Source organism: Rhincodon typus, chromosome 5 (genome assembly GCF_021869965.1).
Source record: "Rhincodon typus isolate 14 chromosome 5, sRhiTyp1.1, whole genome shotgun sequence".
NCBI classification, from domain to species: Eukaryota; Metazoa; Chordata; class Chondrichthyes; order Orectolobiformes; family Rhincodontidae; genus Rhincodon; species Rhincodon typus.
The window spans coordinates 29,102,679-29,120,853 of record NC_063336.1 but is presented as its reverse complement, the minus strand read 5'-3'; the positions used below and the strand labels follow the sequence as shown (position 1 = coordinate 29,120,853).

General features: G+C 39.1%; 1 protein-coding gene across 2 annotated transcripts in view; it reads right to left on the bottom strand.

The window, feature by feature from the left end:
* The window catches only part of ascc3 (activating signal cointegrator 1 complex subunit 3), a 494,022-nt gene that overhangs the window by 149,740 nt on the left and 326,107 nt on the right, over window positions 1-18,175 (bottom strand). For both annotated transcript variants that reach the window (XM_048596924.1, XM_048596923.1), the window contains exons 21-25: window positions 14,210-14,435; window positions 10,502-10,656; window positions 5,084-5,182; window positions 1,371-1,539; window positions 90-310 (exon numbers count right to left, since the gene is read on the bottom strand). In XM_048596924.1, the coding sequence (XP_048452881.1) occupies window positions 90-310; window positions 1,371-1,539; window positions 5,084-5,182; window positions 10,502-10,656; window positions 14,210-14,435 (870 nt within the window). The remainder of the gene's footprint in view (window positions 1-89; window positions 311-1,370; window positions 1,540-5,083; window positions 5,183-10,501; window positions 10,657-14,209; window positions 14,436-18,175) is intronic.

Genomic DNA, 18,175 nt, shown 5'->3' with positions numbered 1-18,175 from the left:
TATGATACAGTTTTATAAAGATTTAGAGAAGGTTGAACTAAATAACAACCAAATATGCTACAAAGAGACAAAATTAAACCCAAAATTACCTTAGATGTTGGGTATTTGTTGAAAACACGAAATATCGCCAGTTCAGCCGCGACTGTCTTTCCAGACCCAGTGGGAGCTCCAAGTAGTACATTGCAGTCAGAATGATAGAGGGTGTGAAATATCTGAGTCTGGATTGGATTGAAGTGGGTGAACTTGTACAATGCTTCATACTCTCGATTTCCCAGAGCATTGATGGGCAATGGCTGCAGATCAAGCAATTCTACAAAGTACAAAAAGCCCAAACATGTAATATCTATGAACATACACATACAACCTGCCAAGATACAAACAAGCAGATAATGTCAAAAGATTAAAAGCCATCTAAGGGTATAAAAGACAAGATTTTAATTGCAATGTATTTGTTCAAGAGAGGTGGACTGAAAAACAAAATCAGACAAAATATTTCTCGACTTTTACTCTGGGGACAGTCACATCCCAACATGAACACTTTCGTTGACCAAAATTCAAAATACCATCATTGTGTAGCATTAGTATAGCACATGTCTCCTTTTATATTGAGAAGGTCTTTAAAGTCAATCTCTGGAAGTAATGTCTGCATTGGAAGTGTGGCCAATGCTGTTTCGTGACCAAATGCAGCAGCCAGTACGCAGACAGTAAGTTGCCACAAACAGTAAATAAATGGCCAGATATTGCTCAATAAATGCCATGAAGAAAGATTATCTGGCATTTATATGACCTGATAATGCTCGACAGGACATCGGAAGAGCACGTCTCCCTGCTTGTCTTTGTAGAACACCATTTTACTGCATGGATAGCAACAGCAGTTTAATATCTCTTCTGAAAGGTGGCATCTTTGACAATCTATCCTCCCTTGCTACTACATTGAAATGTCTGGTGCTTAAGTGCTGGAATAAGGCAGAAATCACAATCCTTTGACTCAGGTGTGACATTGCTGTCACTTGGGTCTAGCATTGACAATGTCACTGTTCATGTGAACCTGAGAGCAATCTCATATAATGTCTCCGCATTTGCATTTCCAGTTAAAGTCAACAGAAAGTGATTGGAGTTTGAAATGTGGCTAATTTTTGGCTCTCTGAATGATGCTTGCTGACGCTACCTGTGATGGTACTGATCATCTACCTGGATGAGACCAGCTGACAGAACTGCATTGCACTGTACTAACAATATAATAATGAATTGAATCTGGGATCAGATATGCATTGATTAAACCATTTGAGCCACCTAGAGTGATGAGCACTATTGAAAATTATCGCCAGTCTACCAATAATTCATTAGTAGGTGCATCATAGCTACATTACCGGTGTGAGGTGGATGTCTCTCTGGCAAAATCAAATGCTGAAAGTTTATTATGCACACTGCTTCAGCTCCCAGCCACCGATCAGACACAGCCCGGATGTAGTATTGAGAGGGCAATGGCTCAAAAATAGGAATGGTAAATACCAGCAGCTGCGGCTCTTTGGACAAAACCTACAATCAATTCAAAACAAAACAGAAGGTGAAGTACTTTTTCCACTCCCAAAATGCCTTTTAATTTGCAATTGCCCACTAAGTAAAGTTTCAAGGCAAAACAAAACAAGTACATCATGCACATGAACAGTTCATAAAGATTCTCATCTAGAGTACAGACATTCTGTTAACTGCACATTGGTCCAAGTGATCCAACTTGCTCTAAAGGAAAAATCCAGCACATAGATACTCTGGCTATTTTGGGTAAAGGGTGAAAACAAGGGCAAAATAGATGTTGTCATAGTAAGATACACTTATTTATGTAGCCCACCATTTTGAAGATAACTGATGATTACCATGATTCAAATGTTTTTGGAAGACACTCAAACATAGATCCCAGTATTTAGTGCTCGAGCGCACATTTGGAGCAATTCTAATGAAGTGTTGTATCGACTTTCATTGAAGGTGTGAAATGTTCTGGCTGGTATACAACAGCACATTTTCCTGATGGCTCCGAAGCCAAGATTGAGGTTCTCGGGTGTAGTGGTCCTGTGGAGGAAGTCCAGAAGTGGAGTGATGTCCTATACTTGCACTATGTGAAGGAGGCCGCAGAGGCAGTTAAAAAGGTACCTGTGTATTTAAATAATTGGCAGAATGGTCAAGAACCAGACCAACCTGATTCAAGGTGAATAGCAAACAAAAAAAAGAGGATTACATGGGGAACATGAGGACCTTAACATCGTAAATGGTTAGGATCTAGAATGCACTGCCTCAGCGTGCGGTGGAGATGGATTCAGTCATGATTTTCAAAAGGGAATTAGACATTTATTTGAAGAGAAATAATTTTCAGGGCTGTGGGGCAAAAGCTGAGTAAACAGCACTCGCTGATTTGCTGTTGGAGAGAGATGGGCTGAACGATTACAGCATTGAAGGAGGTTGCTCCATGGTACTATTGGCTTTAGACGTGGGAGGTCACCTGAGGTGTGACATATTTGAGCCCTGTCTACATGGATTCAGTGTCACCAGAAATTTAACTATTTGACACGAGTAGCCTCACAAATACACCACTCAATAACAGCATTATCATCGCAACCTCATCTACCATCTAACCATACACTGACGTCCAAAATTCCTATCACTATTCTGTATTCTCCATAGACATTCTTATCCTCAACATTCTTCAACCACATGATGCATTATACACACACCACAAGCTGAAAGACGGTGCTAGCCAAATTTGAGAGAGGTACCACAATGGCCAGAAGCAGAGCAGGGAACATCCTGTCTAGAGGCTCTGGTGCTCCAGCATTCTTACAGATTAACAACTATTTCTAATCACAAATCTCTCAATCCAATTCTCACTCAAGTTCCATATGGTCAAAAAACATACATCATTCAACAACGGCCGAATGCAATACACCAAACTCCATCTAGCTTTATTACTGTTAACTTCCAGGAGCAGAACCCAGCCTGCCTCCATCCAAACCTCCCACAACAGAGGAACAGTAAATGGCACCTCACCCTCAGAAGAAAAGGAGGAGGAATAAGGGACAAGGCATTGTGTCAATAGCTAGCACTGCCATGGGCAGCAAGTGAGAGACAAGACCACATGTAACTCAGAAATTAGGCTTGAAAAAGGATCATTACAATGGAGCACAACAGGTACTAATGGCCATATCAGGTGGGAGACTACGGATGCTACCTCATTGAAAGCCAGGGCACAGAGGATTTCTACTGCAATGTAGTTAGGTAAGGACCTCACAAGGCTAGGATTCTGAGGAAGGATTACGAGTGTGACAATCCAAACATTGGTGCAATGGAAAGCTTGCCTGAAAGTTTAGAGGCTTGAGGGATGAAAATATCCACTTCCTTCATGATTCTTGGTTTCATGGTCAGGCTGGTCAATTCCACCTTCTGGACCATGGTCTCAAACAGTGCCTGATTTTTGAGATTGTAGCTTCTGCTACAACTATTGCCACTTCCAAAGAAAAATAAAGTGCTACAATAGAAGCTCAGTCAGTGCCATGATTGCTCTAAGCTCCTCAGTTGAAAGGTGCTTGCAGAGTTTCACTGATGTGCACTGAGTTGACCTTCAACAGGGGTGGGCAAAACACAGATCCTAAGGTCCCATGAGACAATGGCCTCGTGATATTATCTCTGGACTGTTAATCCAGACACCCAGGTAATGTTCTGGGGACACAGGTTCGAATCCCGACACGGCAGTTGGTGGAATTTGAATTCAATAAGTATCTGGAATAAAGAGTCTAATGATGACCATAAATCTATTGTGGACTGCTGGAAAAACCCATCTAGTTCACTAATGTCCTTTAGGGAAGGAAACTGCCATCCCGGCCCACAGCAATGTGGTTGACTCTTAATTCTCCTCTGGGCAATTAGGGATGGGCGAGAAATGCTGGCCTAGCCAGTGACACCCTCATCCCATGATTGAAAAAAAAGGTAGTGATGATGTGGGAATCATGGAGCAAGAACAGACCTTGCTCTGAACAACCGCATTCCTGTGCCCTTCCCTGCAACTCTTCTAATCTTTACAACCAATAAGTAGGTCAGACTGCTACAGCCCACGCTGAGGTGCATTCTAAGGCAGGGACAGCATGGACAAGGAGATCAAAGGAATGACTGCAGATGCATCATAGACGGCAACAAGTGAGGAGTGAAAGATAAGCATGGCTTAAAATTATGCTCACAATATTCATTGATCACTTATTTTACTGTTCAGCTGGTTGCTACTATGACTTATGTTAACAACCACTTGTACTTACATAACATCTTTAACAAAGAACAGCCATGATGCTGCACAGAGATTCATAATGAACTATTTATGATCATCCAGCTTTCCTAGGTTACGGTTTAACTTTTCTGTCATTATGGGAATTGCAATTCAACACCTCCTTTTGATGACCTCAAAGACTCTTGATCATCAAAGTGTCCAGGGAAAATTGCCAAGTGTGAATTTAAGTGTCAGTTTCCTTTTTATCATAAGTTGTGTCTTCAGATTACCTTCTTGTTTACTATTTTAGCTGGATTCTTACTTAAGAAGACTCCTATCAAAACTGTTAGGATCAACCATGAATAGTAGGAGTGTTACCCTGATAATGGAATCCAATTCTCTCATTCAAGCCAATCAGCAAAGGACTGATTGACCTCAAGGCTGAGTACAAGACATAAATCAGTAAGATTACTGAAGCAATTTCACCTGTTTCCAGGAATGTTCTAAAGGGCTGATCAACAGGATTAAGTATTGCTGTATGGAGCAGTGGGAGATTGCAGATAACACGCATGTAGAATATAGAATTGACTTTACAGGCTTATACTTGTTGTAAAATCATGGTAATCAGCTTTCAGACATACCTAAGCAGTGTTTAGTGCAGTTAAATTGAACAACTTTCAATTGTCTTCCCAATTTGGTAAATAAAAACACATTTCCTGCAAGAAATACATTGCAGCAATACATCAATTCTACTTCACTGTGGTAGCCGCCAAAGACACAAATTTGGTGGGTGTGGGGAAATAGTTTGACTGTATTAGCTATGTGGTTACATCTCACCTGCTTCTTTTGGAGGAGGAAGTATTCGGAGTGATATATGTGGTCATTCACAGGATCTTCCACCCAAATCCACCAAGGTTCACCAACAGATCCATGAGTCTGAGGGAATAAAGGCAATCGATTAAGTTCAGTACTGCAGCACTGTTTAAAGCAGTTTGAAGGAAATGAAGTCAGTGTCAGGGAAAGAGAAATAAAAATAAAATATTTTGGGTGCTTGAGATCTGAAATAAAGGTAGGAAAGGTTGGAGAAACTCAGGAGGTCTGACAGCATCTGTGGAGAGAGAAGTTTATTTATCCTGTCAGCTTGTGTATGTGTGAGTGGGTGAGTGAGTGAAAGAAAAAGAGAATTTATAATGGGATTAGTGTTTTTACTTGTAGCACGATATTGCGAGGCTTTACAATTATTTACCTGTAGTTGGTTTAATACTTGTAATAAATAGTGATTCTAGTTCCAGACAAAAATCTGGTTCACGTTTCTATCAACCTAGTTCTGGAAGTCAGGTAATTTAGGGAACTTTGTGAACTTTTGAAAAAAATATTTAACTTTTGTGACGACTTGGAATAACAGGGCATGACTTCCAGCATGCTACCCCAATTAGTCAGAACAGTGGATTAACATCTCATTATTAGCTAATCTTGTCTCAGGTAGTGAAGTGAAACTAGACAGTGACAATTCCTAACATGACAATCTCAACTTGCCAGCTCTCCAGCAGTTTCTCCAGTCATTCACTGCGACAGCATTTCCCAACATCTCAGGCCACACTTCATGGGCAGCAACCACCTGTACCCTTTGTTCACAGACAATGACATTGGAAATGCACCAGCCTCACCACATCATTTTGGCACATCACTTATAATAGTTCACTACTTCAACACTGCACTTGGAACTCACCAATGCCTTACATTACAACTCTGTAGTCGGGTGACAGTGCGTGCAGGAACTGGATCCCATCTCGCGCATCAGAGCAGGGGTCTCGCCTCTTAGCTTGGCTGCTTCGTGTTCACTCAGTTTAAATGCATAATCTGTCTTGCCCTGACTTTTATCGCAGACACAAAGGCAGGCAGCAAGTCACGTTTGCCAATGATGAATGATCGAGGAGGTGAACTTGTTGCTGCATGGCCCCATGCAATGACCGTGTCATACCTGCGCCAAGTGCCTGCAGCTTAAATGGCAAAAAAGCTGAATGTGCACCAACTAAATGGCCATATCTCAATGTCTGAGGGAAAAAGTCCTCAGTCAAGTCAAAGGGGCTGCTGTCAGTTAGAGATCCTGTCGGTTAGTTCAAGGGCATTGTGTGATATCTATCTGTGGGCTTGGTTTGTCAGCCCCTTGGGCATTTAGGTCCAGGGATTCGACACCATTATAGTCCGAGAGTGGACGATGATCAATCGTGCAGGACCAGCGCAACAACTCCAGAAATTCATGGTAAGACAGTTGAGGAGTCTTGTCATTCATCAGTCAGGGCTGCTTTTCCAAGTCACTCAGGGGGTGCCTATTGTAAAGGGCTAGTCCTGGCTCACAGTATTTAATATCTTTCACAGCTGGGCTGTAAATATGACACCAGCACCAGGAATCTCAGAAGGTCTCAGCAGAGGTGAGCACTTTGTTACTGGTGAGCCAAAGATAGTGTGCGATGGCAACATGGCGCATACCGAATGAGGTTGGCAGGGAGAACTGTATGACATAACTCACTAGAGAGGTCAGAGAAAGCGCTCCATAAGAATATCCTCAAAATTCACACTTAGCCGTTTGGAAAATTCAGGTCTTCTGGGTTCTACCACAATACACTCATATCTCAAAAATACAATTTATATATTTTTTTTCCAGTTTATTTCTAGCTGGGGCATAAGATTTCTGCAACAATGCACCATTCCAATTGACTTTTGTTATATTTATATTATTTTAGCACTCCCTGTGCTTCCTTTATTTACACTGCGACATATAATGCAGAAACAAACCTTGCAGGCAGGAATGACCTCAAGGGAGGAGCATGGCTGAGAAGAAGCAACATCAAAGAAACAAAAACTCCGTACATGACAAATCCTGTGCCTTCTTATCCTCAAAAGTTATGGGGTACCAGCCTTCAACACAAGCATTATGCAGAGCCTTTTCTAACTTACAGCGTTATTGAATGTGTCAAAGTGATGAGCAGTTGATGACTCAAAAGTAAGCACTTGAAATGATGTTAATTGTGAATTTTTGAAGCTATTAATTGCAATTACAGACACATTGGAGAGGTACTATCAGTAACTGACCTTATTTTTGCATGGAGTAATTTCTGACTTGCAAATTGTATTTTTTTCCCAAACTCTTCCCTTTAAATTAAGTTTTGATGACCTGTTTTAACATCAAATCTTAATTCATCAGTACAGTTGCATCTGCTTCTTTCAACATATGCACAATATGCAAATTCTTCTTTCATGGTGAAGTTCAAATGTTTAATTGTGTGTATTTTTAAACCAAATAAATGAGAGGTGGCAATACCATCCCCATCTTCATCTAGTAGTTATTTACATTGGAGGCATCAAAACAACCCTAAAGTCAACAAATCATACAGAACTGCAGGGAAAAGTAAAATCACTCTTCTTTTTCTCTGCAGTTCTTTATGATTTCAGGAGATACCAGCAACTAAAAGTCAGACATCTTTCCATAGACAGGCAAAGTAATGATCTCAATTTAAGTCAGCAACCAGGTCAAGAGCAGCATCCAGCTCAAAGTTCTCCAACTTTTAGTAGAATTCTACAGTTATAAGAAACAGTCTGGTCTCAGACTCACATCTGCGGAAAATGATGATCTATGGGCAGAACTCAGCATCATTGGCCTTCTTGTGATTTACTTTGAGATAACTCACAAATGAGCTTCCAGCATAAATTCTGTTTCCCCCCAGTTAACTTTTAATATTAATTAAATAGTTCTGACTTCTCCAATATTAAGCTATTTATTAATCCCCATGAGGTTGATTCCACCCTTGGGGGATTGTGTGGAGTTTGCACATTCTCCCTGTGTCTGTGTGGGTTTCCTCTGGCTGCTCTGGTTTCCTCCCACAGTCCAAAGATGTGCAGGCTAGGTGGATTGGTCATGCTAAATTGCCCATAGTGTTCACAGATGTGCAGATTAGGTGGGTTAGAGGGGGATGGGTCTGGGTGGGATGCTCTGAGGTTTGGTGTGGACTCGTTGGGCCGAAGGGCCTGTTTCCACACTGTAGGGATTCTATGAAACCCGGGTTCGATTCTGTGAAGGTCTAATGAATTGCTTAGTTAGTTTTTTGACATAGATCACATTGAGATACAGTGCACCCATCACAAAATCTAAATGGAGCAAGATGAGCTATTTCACTATCACATGATCCAAAGATCATATCTTGTTACACTGTCAGATTCATAAGAACATAAACCAAAATATGGCTGCATGCATTAAAAAGTTACTGAACTCCTAAATATGGGACTGGACAAGGGCACATAAATACAATTCAAATCTACCAATAAACATTACGACAAGTATTTATCTGTTAGAAGTGGTCCAACAGTCTAACAATGATCTTTTGTGGAATACAGTGAAATTAAAGATGAATTAAGCAAGGACCTGTTGCTTATTTAAAGTTTCCTTAATAGCAAGCCTACATGAGAAAATCAGAATAGTCGTGTGAAAGTCTTATTTCTGATTTATGGCCTCATTTTACAAAAATCTCATATTCCACATGATCTTTAATTGCTATTTTAATTGTCAAAGTTCTAAAATGTTGAAGGAAATGTACACTTGTTATTTTTTTTTACAATTAGTTTTTCTAAATGCACATGACCACATGGAGAATGCTTCTATTCTAGAAAATAAAGTGTCATTCGTCACGTGAAGCACTTCATAATATTTTAATGACTTATTTCTATCAAGTATTTCAGACATCTCCTCAAACAGTGAAAAAGCAGCAATGATTTTTAACATGCAAGCAACAGATCCTGAAAATATAAAACAGTTGGGATACTTTTCTTAGGGAGCACTTTGAATACCCAGTGGAATTTTGTGCATCATAATACTATTTCACATATAGTTAAAAGTCATGTATATGGTGCACAGACAGCACTGTTAAAACTGAATGTAACACTTAAATCACTGTAACATTTCTGAAGTCTCAGGTGTGTTTAAATTGCTTGTGTGTATTAAAATTAAGGTAAGAGGAAAAACAAACTAGTTCAGGTTATATTGCATTAGTTTCTGTCGAGGTGTAAATAGCACCCCTATAACTGATCTACAGGGTGTAATAAGGTCTATCACCAAGTTAATGTTTACACACTGCTTAATTTTAACTGTTGTTTGAGTTCAAGGGAAATGACCCTTGTGCTGGACTTACCAAAATTAAGCACACATTTTATTGTGTTCAAAATTTAAATGTTTCTTGGTTTTTGTGCCAGAAATTATTCAAAAAGGCATATACACATTGTAGGCTATTAAATTTCAAAGAAAGGATAAACCAAACGTACTTGTAATTATTTAAATCTCGATATATCTTTCAGAAAGGAGGAACAGGGAACTAGGGCATGTTAGTCCGAATTTATTTGTTGAATAAATGCTTGAAGCTATTTTTAAGAAAGCTTTGAATATACACTGAAAAATCATAGCACAATCAGGTACAGTCAATATGGCCTTATGAAAGAGAAATTATGCTTGACAAATTTATTAGAAATTTTGAGAATGTAACTTGTTGTGTAGGTAAAACATACCCAAAGGATGTAGTATATGTGGATTTTCAAAGGCATTTGATAAAGTGCCACATACAATGCTTATTTCCAAGATAAAGACTCGTGGAGTTGGGAATTATGCTAACTTGGCTACAGGATTGGTTACAGAACAGGAAACAGAATAATAATAACAGTATATTTTGCAAGTTGGCAAGCTGTGACACCTATTATTCAATTATACCTTTGTCCAGCCTTCTTAATTCTCCATTTTGATTATGTCTGATGCCCATTTCAAAGTTATTTGGACTTTTTATCATTTTGCATGTATTAAATACAAACTGTTGTCATCAAGAACAAAGTTTTTTCCTTACAGACTGAATGCCTCAGCTCCCTCTAGCTGTGAGATTAATCAAAGTGATTAACTTACAAAAGCACAATGCTTGCAAAAACTTACTCAGTCCATTCAAAGGAAGCCATCATCTAATTAAAGTTAGAATATATGAATAAAAGCACTTCAAAGCAAGAGCTTCTACTTTATGCCTTAACAGTACATTAAAACATGGGGCTCAAAATTCATAGTACATAGCTCATTATTTTTTTTAACAATCTTTCTTTTACCAATCCCGCTCAAATATAAACTTTTATTTTAAGTATATGCAATACCGCAGGTCACTAAAAGTGAGTTGTAATAATTAGTTATGAAATCTTTGCATGTTTTGCTATCATCATGGATTTTATATTTACCTGATCATGCCATTTGAAGTCAGGAGTAATGGTTAGTCGGACCCGAAGGACAGTGCGCGTGATAGGCTGGATGCTTGCTTCCAGAGCTATAGAAGGAATTTCATGAACGCATTGCTTCACCTTTAACCCAATGTTCACATGATGTAGCATGTGGCCTAGACAATAGAATAAAATTTGGATGAACAAAAGCATATGATTTAACAAACAATCCGCAAATGTCTACAACCAAATACAGAAATGGAAATAACTTTCTTTGAAATATGCCAATATAAATTACATTTCCCTATGGTCTGCCTTCTAATATTATTTAACGTCCTGCTTTTCAAATGTGGCTTATCCCTGGTCATATTTAAAAATAGTAACTCTGCCACCTCAGTGGATAAACATAAAAAATTGAATATGTTTCCTTCAAAAGGTAAAACACTACTTTCCTTCCCAAGAAAATGCTTATTCTGAAATTTTCATACAAATTCTTGTACCAAAATATTTGCTTAGCTGGAAGTTTGGAGACAAATAAATCCAGCCTCAATATACTTCCATTAAAAATAAACAAACTACTGCTTGTAAAAACGCAGGCAAATAGACACATACCACTGCAAAAATAAACTCAGACATGAAGCTAAAAGCATCTGGCATCTACTAAAACCTCACTGTATTGAAGTTTCCATGTATTTCTCAATTGTATTAGACACATGCTCACATAATCCCTAGACCGCCAACAGGTTTAAGGCTTTTTCAAGTTCTCACTGTGGCTCTAAAACAAACACTATCATAATAGTGTTTATAATAGGATACAAAATACATTTCATACTTTCTCACTCTTACTTCAAATAGCATTTTAAAACTATCTTAACCTAATTTTAAATTTAATTTTATTCTAAATTTAAAAATAAGTGTGTAATTTATCCTTATTTACCCTTGTCCTCCCTCTGGTAACCATCATATGCTTTGGTGGTAGAAACACCCGCCAAAAATCTGAGTTTTCTGGCTGTGAACACCTTCATTAACTAAGATTACCTTGAAGATGAAAATCGGGATAATTGAGGAGGCACTGGCATGGTGGTAATGTTATTAGACTCATAATCCAGAATCCAAAGACAATGTTCTGGAGAGATGGCTTGGAAGGTCACCATGGCAAACAGTGAAATATGAATTCAACAAAAAAAAACTGGAGTTAAAAGCTAATCTAATAGCAACAATGTAACCACTGTCAATTGTCATAAAAGCCATCTGGCTCATTAATGTCATTTAGTGGGGGAAAGCTGTCCTTAAAATGTTCTGGCCTACACTTGATCCAAATCCACTGCAGCGTGTTGGATTCTTAGGTAACAAGGGATGGGCAATAAATGATGGCCTAACCAAGAGACAGCCATATCCTACAAATAAATGATTAAAAAGTAACAAAACATGGAAATCTTTTTTCACAAATCACTGGCTGTATCGAATTATGTATAATTCTGCATAACTCAATTAGGAAGAATGTCATGGTCTTAGAGAAGGTACAGAAGAAGTTTGCAGAACATTGCTAGGGATTTGGCACTTCTGTTATTTTTTATGTATATGTGGAGAGATTGGAGAAACTGAGAAGTTTAATGAAATGATTGACAGAGGTATTCAGGAAGTAGTTTTGATGGAGCAAGGAGTGAGAATTTCGATACCCGAATGACCAGAATTTGTAGATTGTGAATAACTGCTACACCACCATTTTCCCCTGGCCTGAAATGATGATGGTCGTAGGGTTCACAGGAAATTTCTGAAGATAATTTAAACTGTACTCAAAACTGAACAATTTTCAATGATATGAGAAAAAAATGAGGTGTGGGATTAAGTTGGAAAGATCCTTCAAAGAGCCAGCACAGTCACCACGAGGCTAATGACCTCTCCCCATGCCGCAAAAACTCCGTGCGTGTAGCTAATAGTAACATCTCTGTACATATAGAAAATTATGTCCTTTTACTCTCTTTTCGCAGTTTATGTCACACACCAGTCAATAGGATTGTCAAAGAATAATCCATCTGCATTGTCACATCATTGTCATACAATGTGTTTACAGATTAGAATTAGATTTTATTGTCATGTGCGCACAAGTATGGGAGTACACGAGTATAGTGAAAATTGTATAATGTCGCTATGCCCAGTGCCATCTTAGGTACAAAGGTACCTAGGTACAAAAGAGAAAAATAAAGAAACAAAGTAAAAGTTAAATGTTTCAGTTCTTCTTAGTATTAAGTAGAAAAATGATGAAATAAAGTTTAAATTTCAACAGTCTTTCTTAAGTGGTTAGCCATGTTAGGCTAATATGTAATATGTATTAAAATCTAACTCCAATAACAAAATTGAGAATTCCGTGTATTTTATTCATTTCTCAAATCAATAAGGTACAATTACTTCAACTTACAACTAAACTGACATTTTGCAAAGAACTGAACTTGATGTTACAAGTTTTGTTTTAGATGTTAGACTTATATGCTCCAACGAGCTCAGTTAACTCAAAATGGCATAGCAGCCTGGCTGCCTAAATTGCATTCAACTAATTGCAATTAAAAACAAATTCTAATTCTGCAAGCAAACAAAACCTTACATACAGAAATACATCCAAAGTATAAATAGGGATGTGTTGAAAAACAACAAAAGGCACTGAGTATCAATTGGTTGTATCAAAGTGTCAAGTAGTGTGTATATGCATGTTGGAAAGCAGGCTATCTATACTTTGCATTCTCAAGTGCAAAAAGAGATTTCCTTTATATTCAATTTGACCTGTTTAAAAGTTGCATTTTCACCTTGTAATTCATCTGACACCTAATAAATTCTGTGCTTTAGCAAAACCATTTAACATTTTTGTAACCATAATCTTACCAATTGCTGTAAATATACCAGTTTGTTACACACAAATTACACAACCTGCATGTCAGCAAGGCACTTCTAAAAACAGCACTGTCAGTGATGCAGCATCATGTGACAGGAAAAGAAAGTATTATTGTTAAACATAGACCACTTCAAAAGTTTCAATTTTTTACATTATTTGGAAGCACATACAGAGACCAAAATACTTCGGAACAGTTTCTTTATTTCTTCACACACAGTTTGCTTCCCCATTTAAATATGTTCTTCTCATCCTTCTAGCTGGCTGTTATTTATTTATATAAATCAACTTGGTCAGACATCTTGTGCCAACACTTCCATGGCAGGTAGGACTTCGACCTGACTTTCTGGTAGGGACATTACCACTGTGTCACAAGAGGCCCAAACTACCTGATCAGATTAACTAGGTCACCTAAACAAAGTGGGACTTGAACCCAGACGTAAGGGCACTATCACTGTACCTTAACAGCCCTTCGATTGTGGAGTTTCGATATTTAATCTCTCTTTATATCCAGAAGTGCTCTTATACACAACTGAATTCTATCACCAAACTGCCCATGGTATTTTTTTTCATCTGTTAACCACTTTAGATATTTTCTAATCAACCTAATGAATTCCTAATATTTGTTTGCTGCATTACCTTTAACTGCTATGTAGTTAGCATTCTAATAACAGTGACTTAATCAGGTAGATGCAGGGATATGGTGGAGTACCCAACCTGCACCCTCCTGCCCAATCAAATGCCCCACATGCCCTCCAAATCCATGCACAGGTGTCATTAAATTCTGCATCATTAAATGTTTACCAATGGTCTCAGGCATTAGAGGCCTTTTAAGGTTATCTTACCTATTTCATCCTTGCGCATGTCCTTCATCTTATCTATGGTGAGTTTCTTTTCCTCCAATTTTGCAAGCACATGACCTGGCAAAACCGAGAATTGGCGCAGTGGATTGCACCATCCCCACAATCTCCTGTCAATTATCTTGCACAAATTCAATAATCGGTATGTCATTGCAGGCCAGCGCCTTCTCAGGGCAATTTCGAAAAGTGCTCGTACAATACGGGCTGCATTCTGCAAATGCATCAAGGAAAAAAAATCGAACTAAATGATTGGAATTGATAAATTAACTTTATCTGCAAAAACTCTGACTGCAAACTTAACCAATTACGCTGTCTATCAACTGTAAGTTTCAAGAGCATTTCACAGCAAATTATTTCATCATATATTGGCATAGATTATTATAAATAAAACTTTATGATGATAGTCCTGATAATTATTTCAGCAGCATTTAATAAAACCTCTGTGTGTGTTCAGAGATTCAGAAAAATCTATGAATCTCAATGCTCTTTGCTGGTCAGCAACTCTGCTGGTGTAGTGAGTTGTATTCAAAGAACCATATTTTAAATTTCATCATCTATCCTCTATTCAGCGAGCAATACAGGCAATTGTGAAGAAGTTAGTAAATGAAGAAGATTTTTAGAGAAATTCAAGTTTGCATTGGGTAGAACATGAAAAGCTGGAAGCTAATTAAGGTACGAATAGTGTTTCAGCAGCAGATAAACTGAGGCAAAATATCAAGCGAATATATGGAAATAGCAGTCAGCAGCATTTCTAATGGTACAAACGTAATCATACACTCATTGTGGGATCATAAATGGCATCACATTTAAAAACAGTCTGGTTCAGTCCTCAATTATCCTAGAATATTTAATATACACTAAGGAGGAAGATAGGACTTTCCTTATGTATCATCTCATATAAAACCTGGTTCATCTGACAAAGCAAAATTCTTTCAGTTTGTCAATGGTTGGAATGTGGGTTTCACGTGAGCTGCATTACTTGTGTCTGCTATTTAGAACATAAGAACTAGGAGCAGGAGTAGGCTGTCTGGCCCTTCGAGCCTGCTCCGCCATTCAATAAGATCATGGCTGATCCTTTCGTGGACTCAGATCCACTTACCCGCGTTCTCACCGTATCCCTTAATTCCTTTACTGTTCAAAAAAATCTACCTTTTTTTTAAAAAGCATTTACTGAAGTAGCATCAACTACTTCACTGGGCAAGGAATTCCATAGATTAACAACCCTCTGGGTGAAGAAATTCCTTCTCAGTTCAGTCCTAAATCTGCTCCCTCTAATCTTGAGGCTATGCCCTCTTGTCCTAGCTTCACCTGCCAGTGGAAACATCCTCTCTACTTCTATCTTATCTATTCCCTTCATAATTTTATATGTTTCTATAAGATCCCGCCTCAATCTTCTGAATTCCAATGAATATAATCCCAATCTACTCAGTCTCTCCTCATAAGCCAACTCCCTCAACTCCGGAATCAACCTAGTGAACCTCTCTTGCTCCCCCTCCAGTGCCAATACATCCTTTCTCAAGGAAGGAGACCAAAACTGCACACAGTACTCCAGCTGTGGCCTCACCAGCACCTTGTACAGCTGCAACATAACCTCTCTGCTTTTTATTTCAATCCCTTTAGCAATGAAGGACAAAATTCCGTTTGCCTTCCTAATTACTTCTTGTACCTGCAGACCTACCTTCTGTGATTCATGCACAAGGACACCCAGGTCTCTCTGCATAGCAGCATGCTGCAACTTTTTACCATTCAAGTAATAATCCTTTTTACTATTACTCCTACCAAAATGTATGACTTCACATTTATTTACATTGTATTCCATCTGCCAGACCTTTGCCCACTCACTCAATGTATCTATGTTCCTCTGCAAAGTTTCACAGTCCTCTGCACACCTAGCTTTGCCACTCATCTTAGTGTTATCTGCAAACTTTGACACCCTACGCGTGGTCCCCAACTCCAAATCATCTATATAAATTGTAAATAATTGCGGTCCCAACACCGATCCCCGAGGCACACCACTAGTCACTGACTGCCAGCTAGAATAGCACTCATTTATCCCCACTCTTTGCTTCCTGTTAGTCAACCAATCCTCTATCCATGCTAATACTTTACCCTTAATGCCATGCATCCTTATCTTATGCAGTAGCCTCTTGTGCGGCACCTTGTCGAAGGCCTTTTGGAAATCTAGGTACACCACATCCACTGGGTCCCCATTGTCCACCTCGCTCATAATGTCTTCATAGAATTCCAAAAGATTTGTCAAGCATGACCTGCCCTTCATGAACCCATGCTGCGTCTGCCCAACGGGATAATTTCTATCAAGATGCCTTGCTATTTCTTCCTTGATAATAGACTCAAACATCTTCCCCACTACAGAGGTTAAGCTAACCGGTCTATAATTCCCCATCTTTTGTCTACTTCCCTTTTTAAACAGTGGCGTCACATTTGCTGTTTTCCAATCTGCTGGGACTGCCCCAGAGTCCAGTGAATTTTGGAAAATTACGGCCAGTGCACCTGCTATTTCTCCCGCCATCTCTTTTAGTACCCTGGGATGCATTCCATCAGGGCCAGGAGACTTATCAATCCTTAGCTCCATTAGCTTGCCCAACACTACCTCTTCCGCAATAATGACTGTTTCCAGGTCCTCACCTACCTTCGTCCCTTTGTCAATTACTGGCATGTTATTAGTGTCCTCCACTGTGCAATTACTGGCATGTTATTAGTGTCCTCCACTATTTATAGGTTCACGAATAATGCTTTGCTAGTTGAGGTTGGAATATAGCTGTAGCCTGATGTGAGCTTGCCTCCACTAGGGTGTATGCACAATAGTATATCAAGTTCATGTCTAAAAACTTATTATGTCTGTATTCTGAGCAAATTGCTACTATGGTAATTAGTGGAGCTCTCATGCTGACAATTGGCATATACTAACTACATCGGATATCTTCACATAACTTCTGCATTGGATGCTTTTTGAATTCGAGACAGTCAGGGGGCAGAGTTAAGTGTGGTGTCCATCACCAAGGAGAAGGTGCTAGAAAAACTGAATGGCCTGAAGGTGGATAAATAACCAGGACCAGATGGACTACACCCCAGACTTCTTAAGGAGATAGCTGAAGAGATAGTGGAGGCGTTACTGGTGATCTTTCAGGAAACACTAGAGTCAGGGAGGGTCCCAGAGGACTGGAAAATCGCTAACGTGACACCCCTGTTTAAAAAGGGAGTAAAGCAAAAGACTGAAATTACAAGCCGATTAGCCTAACCTTGGTCATTGGTAAGATTCTAGAGTCCATTGCGAAGGATGAAATTTTTGAATACTTGGAAATGCATTGTAAAATAGGTCAAAGTCAGCATGGCTTCATCAAGGGGAGGTCATGCCTGACAGATCTGTTAGAATTCTTTGAGGAAGTAATGAGCAGGTTAGACCAAGGAGAGCCAATGGATGTTATCTACCTGGGCTTCCAGAAGGACTTTGATAAGGTGCCACACAGAAGGCTGCTGAGTAAGATAAGGGCCCATGGTGTTAGAGGCAAGGTGCTAGCATGGATAGAAGATTGGCTGTCTGGCAGAAAGCAGAGAGTGGGGTTAAAAGGGTCTTTCTCAAGATGGCAGCCGGTGACAAGTGGTGTTCCACAACGGTCAGTGTCAGGACCACAACTTTTCACTTTATACATTAAAGATCTAGATGAAGGAACTGAGGGCATTCTGGTTAAGTTTGAGGATGATATAAAGATAGGTAGAGGGACAGGTAATACTGAGGATGCGGGGAGGCTGCAGAAGGATTTGGACAGGTTAGGAGAGTGGGCAAAGAAGTGGCACATGGAAGTGGGAAAGTGTGAGGTCATGCACTTTGGTAAGATGAATAGAGATATGGACTATTGTCTAAATGGGGAGAAAATTCAGAAGTCTGAAGTGCAAAGAGACTTGGGAGTTCTAGTCCAGGATTATCTCAAC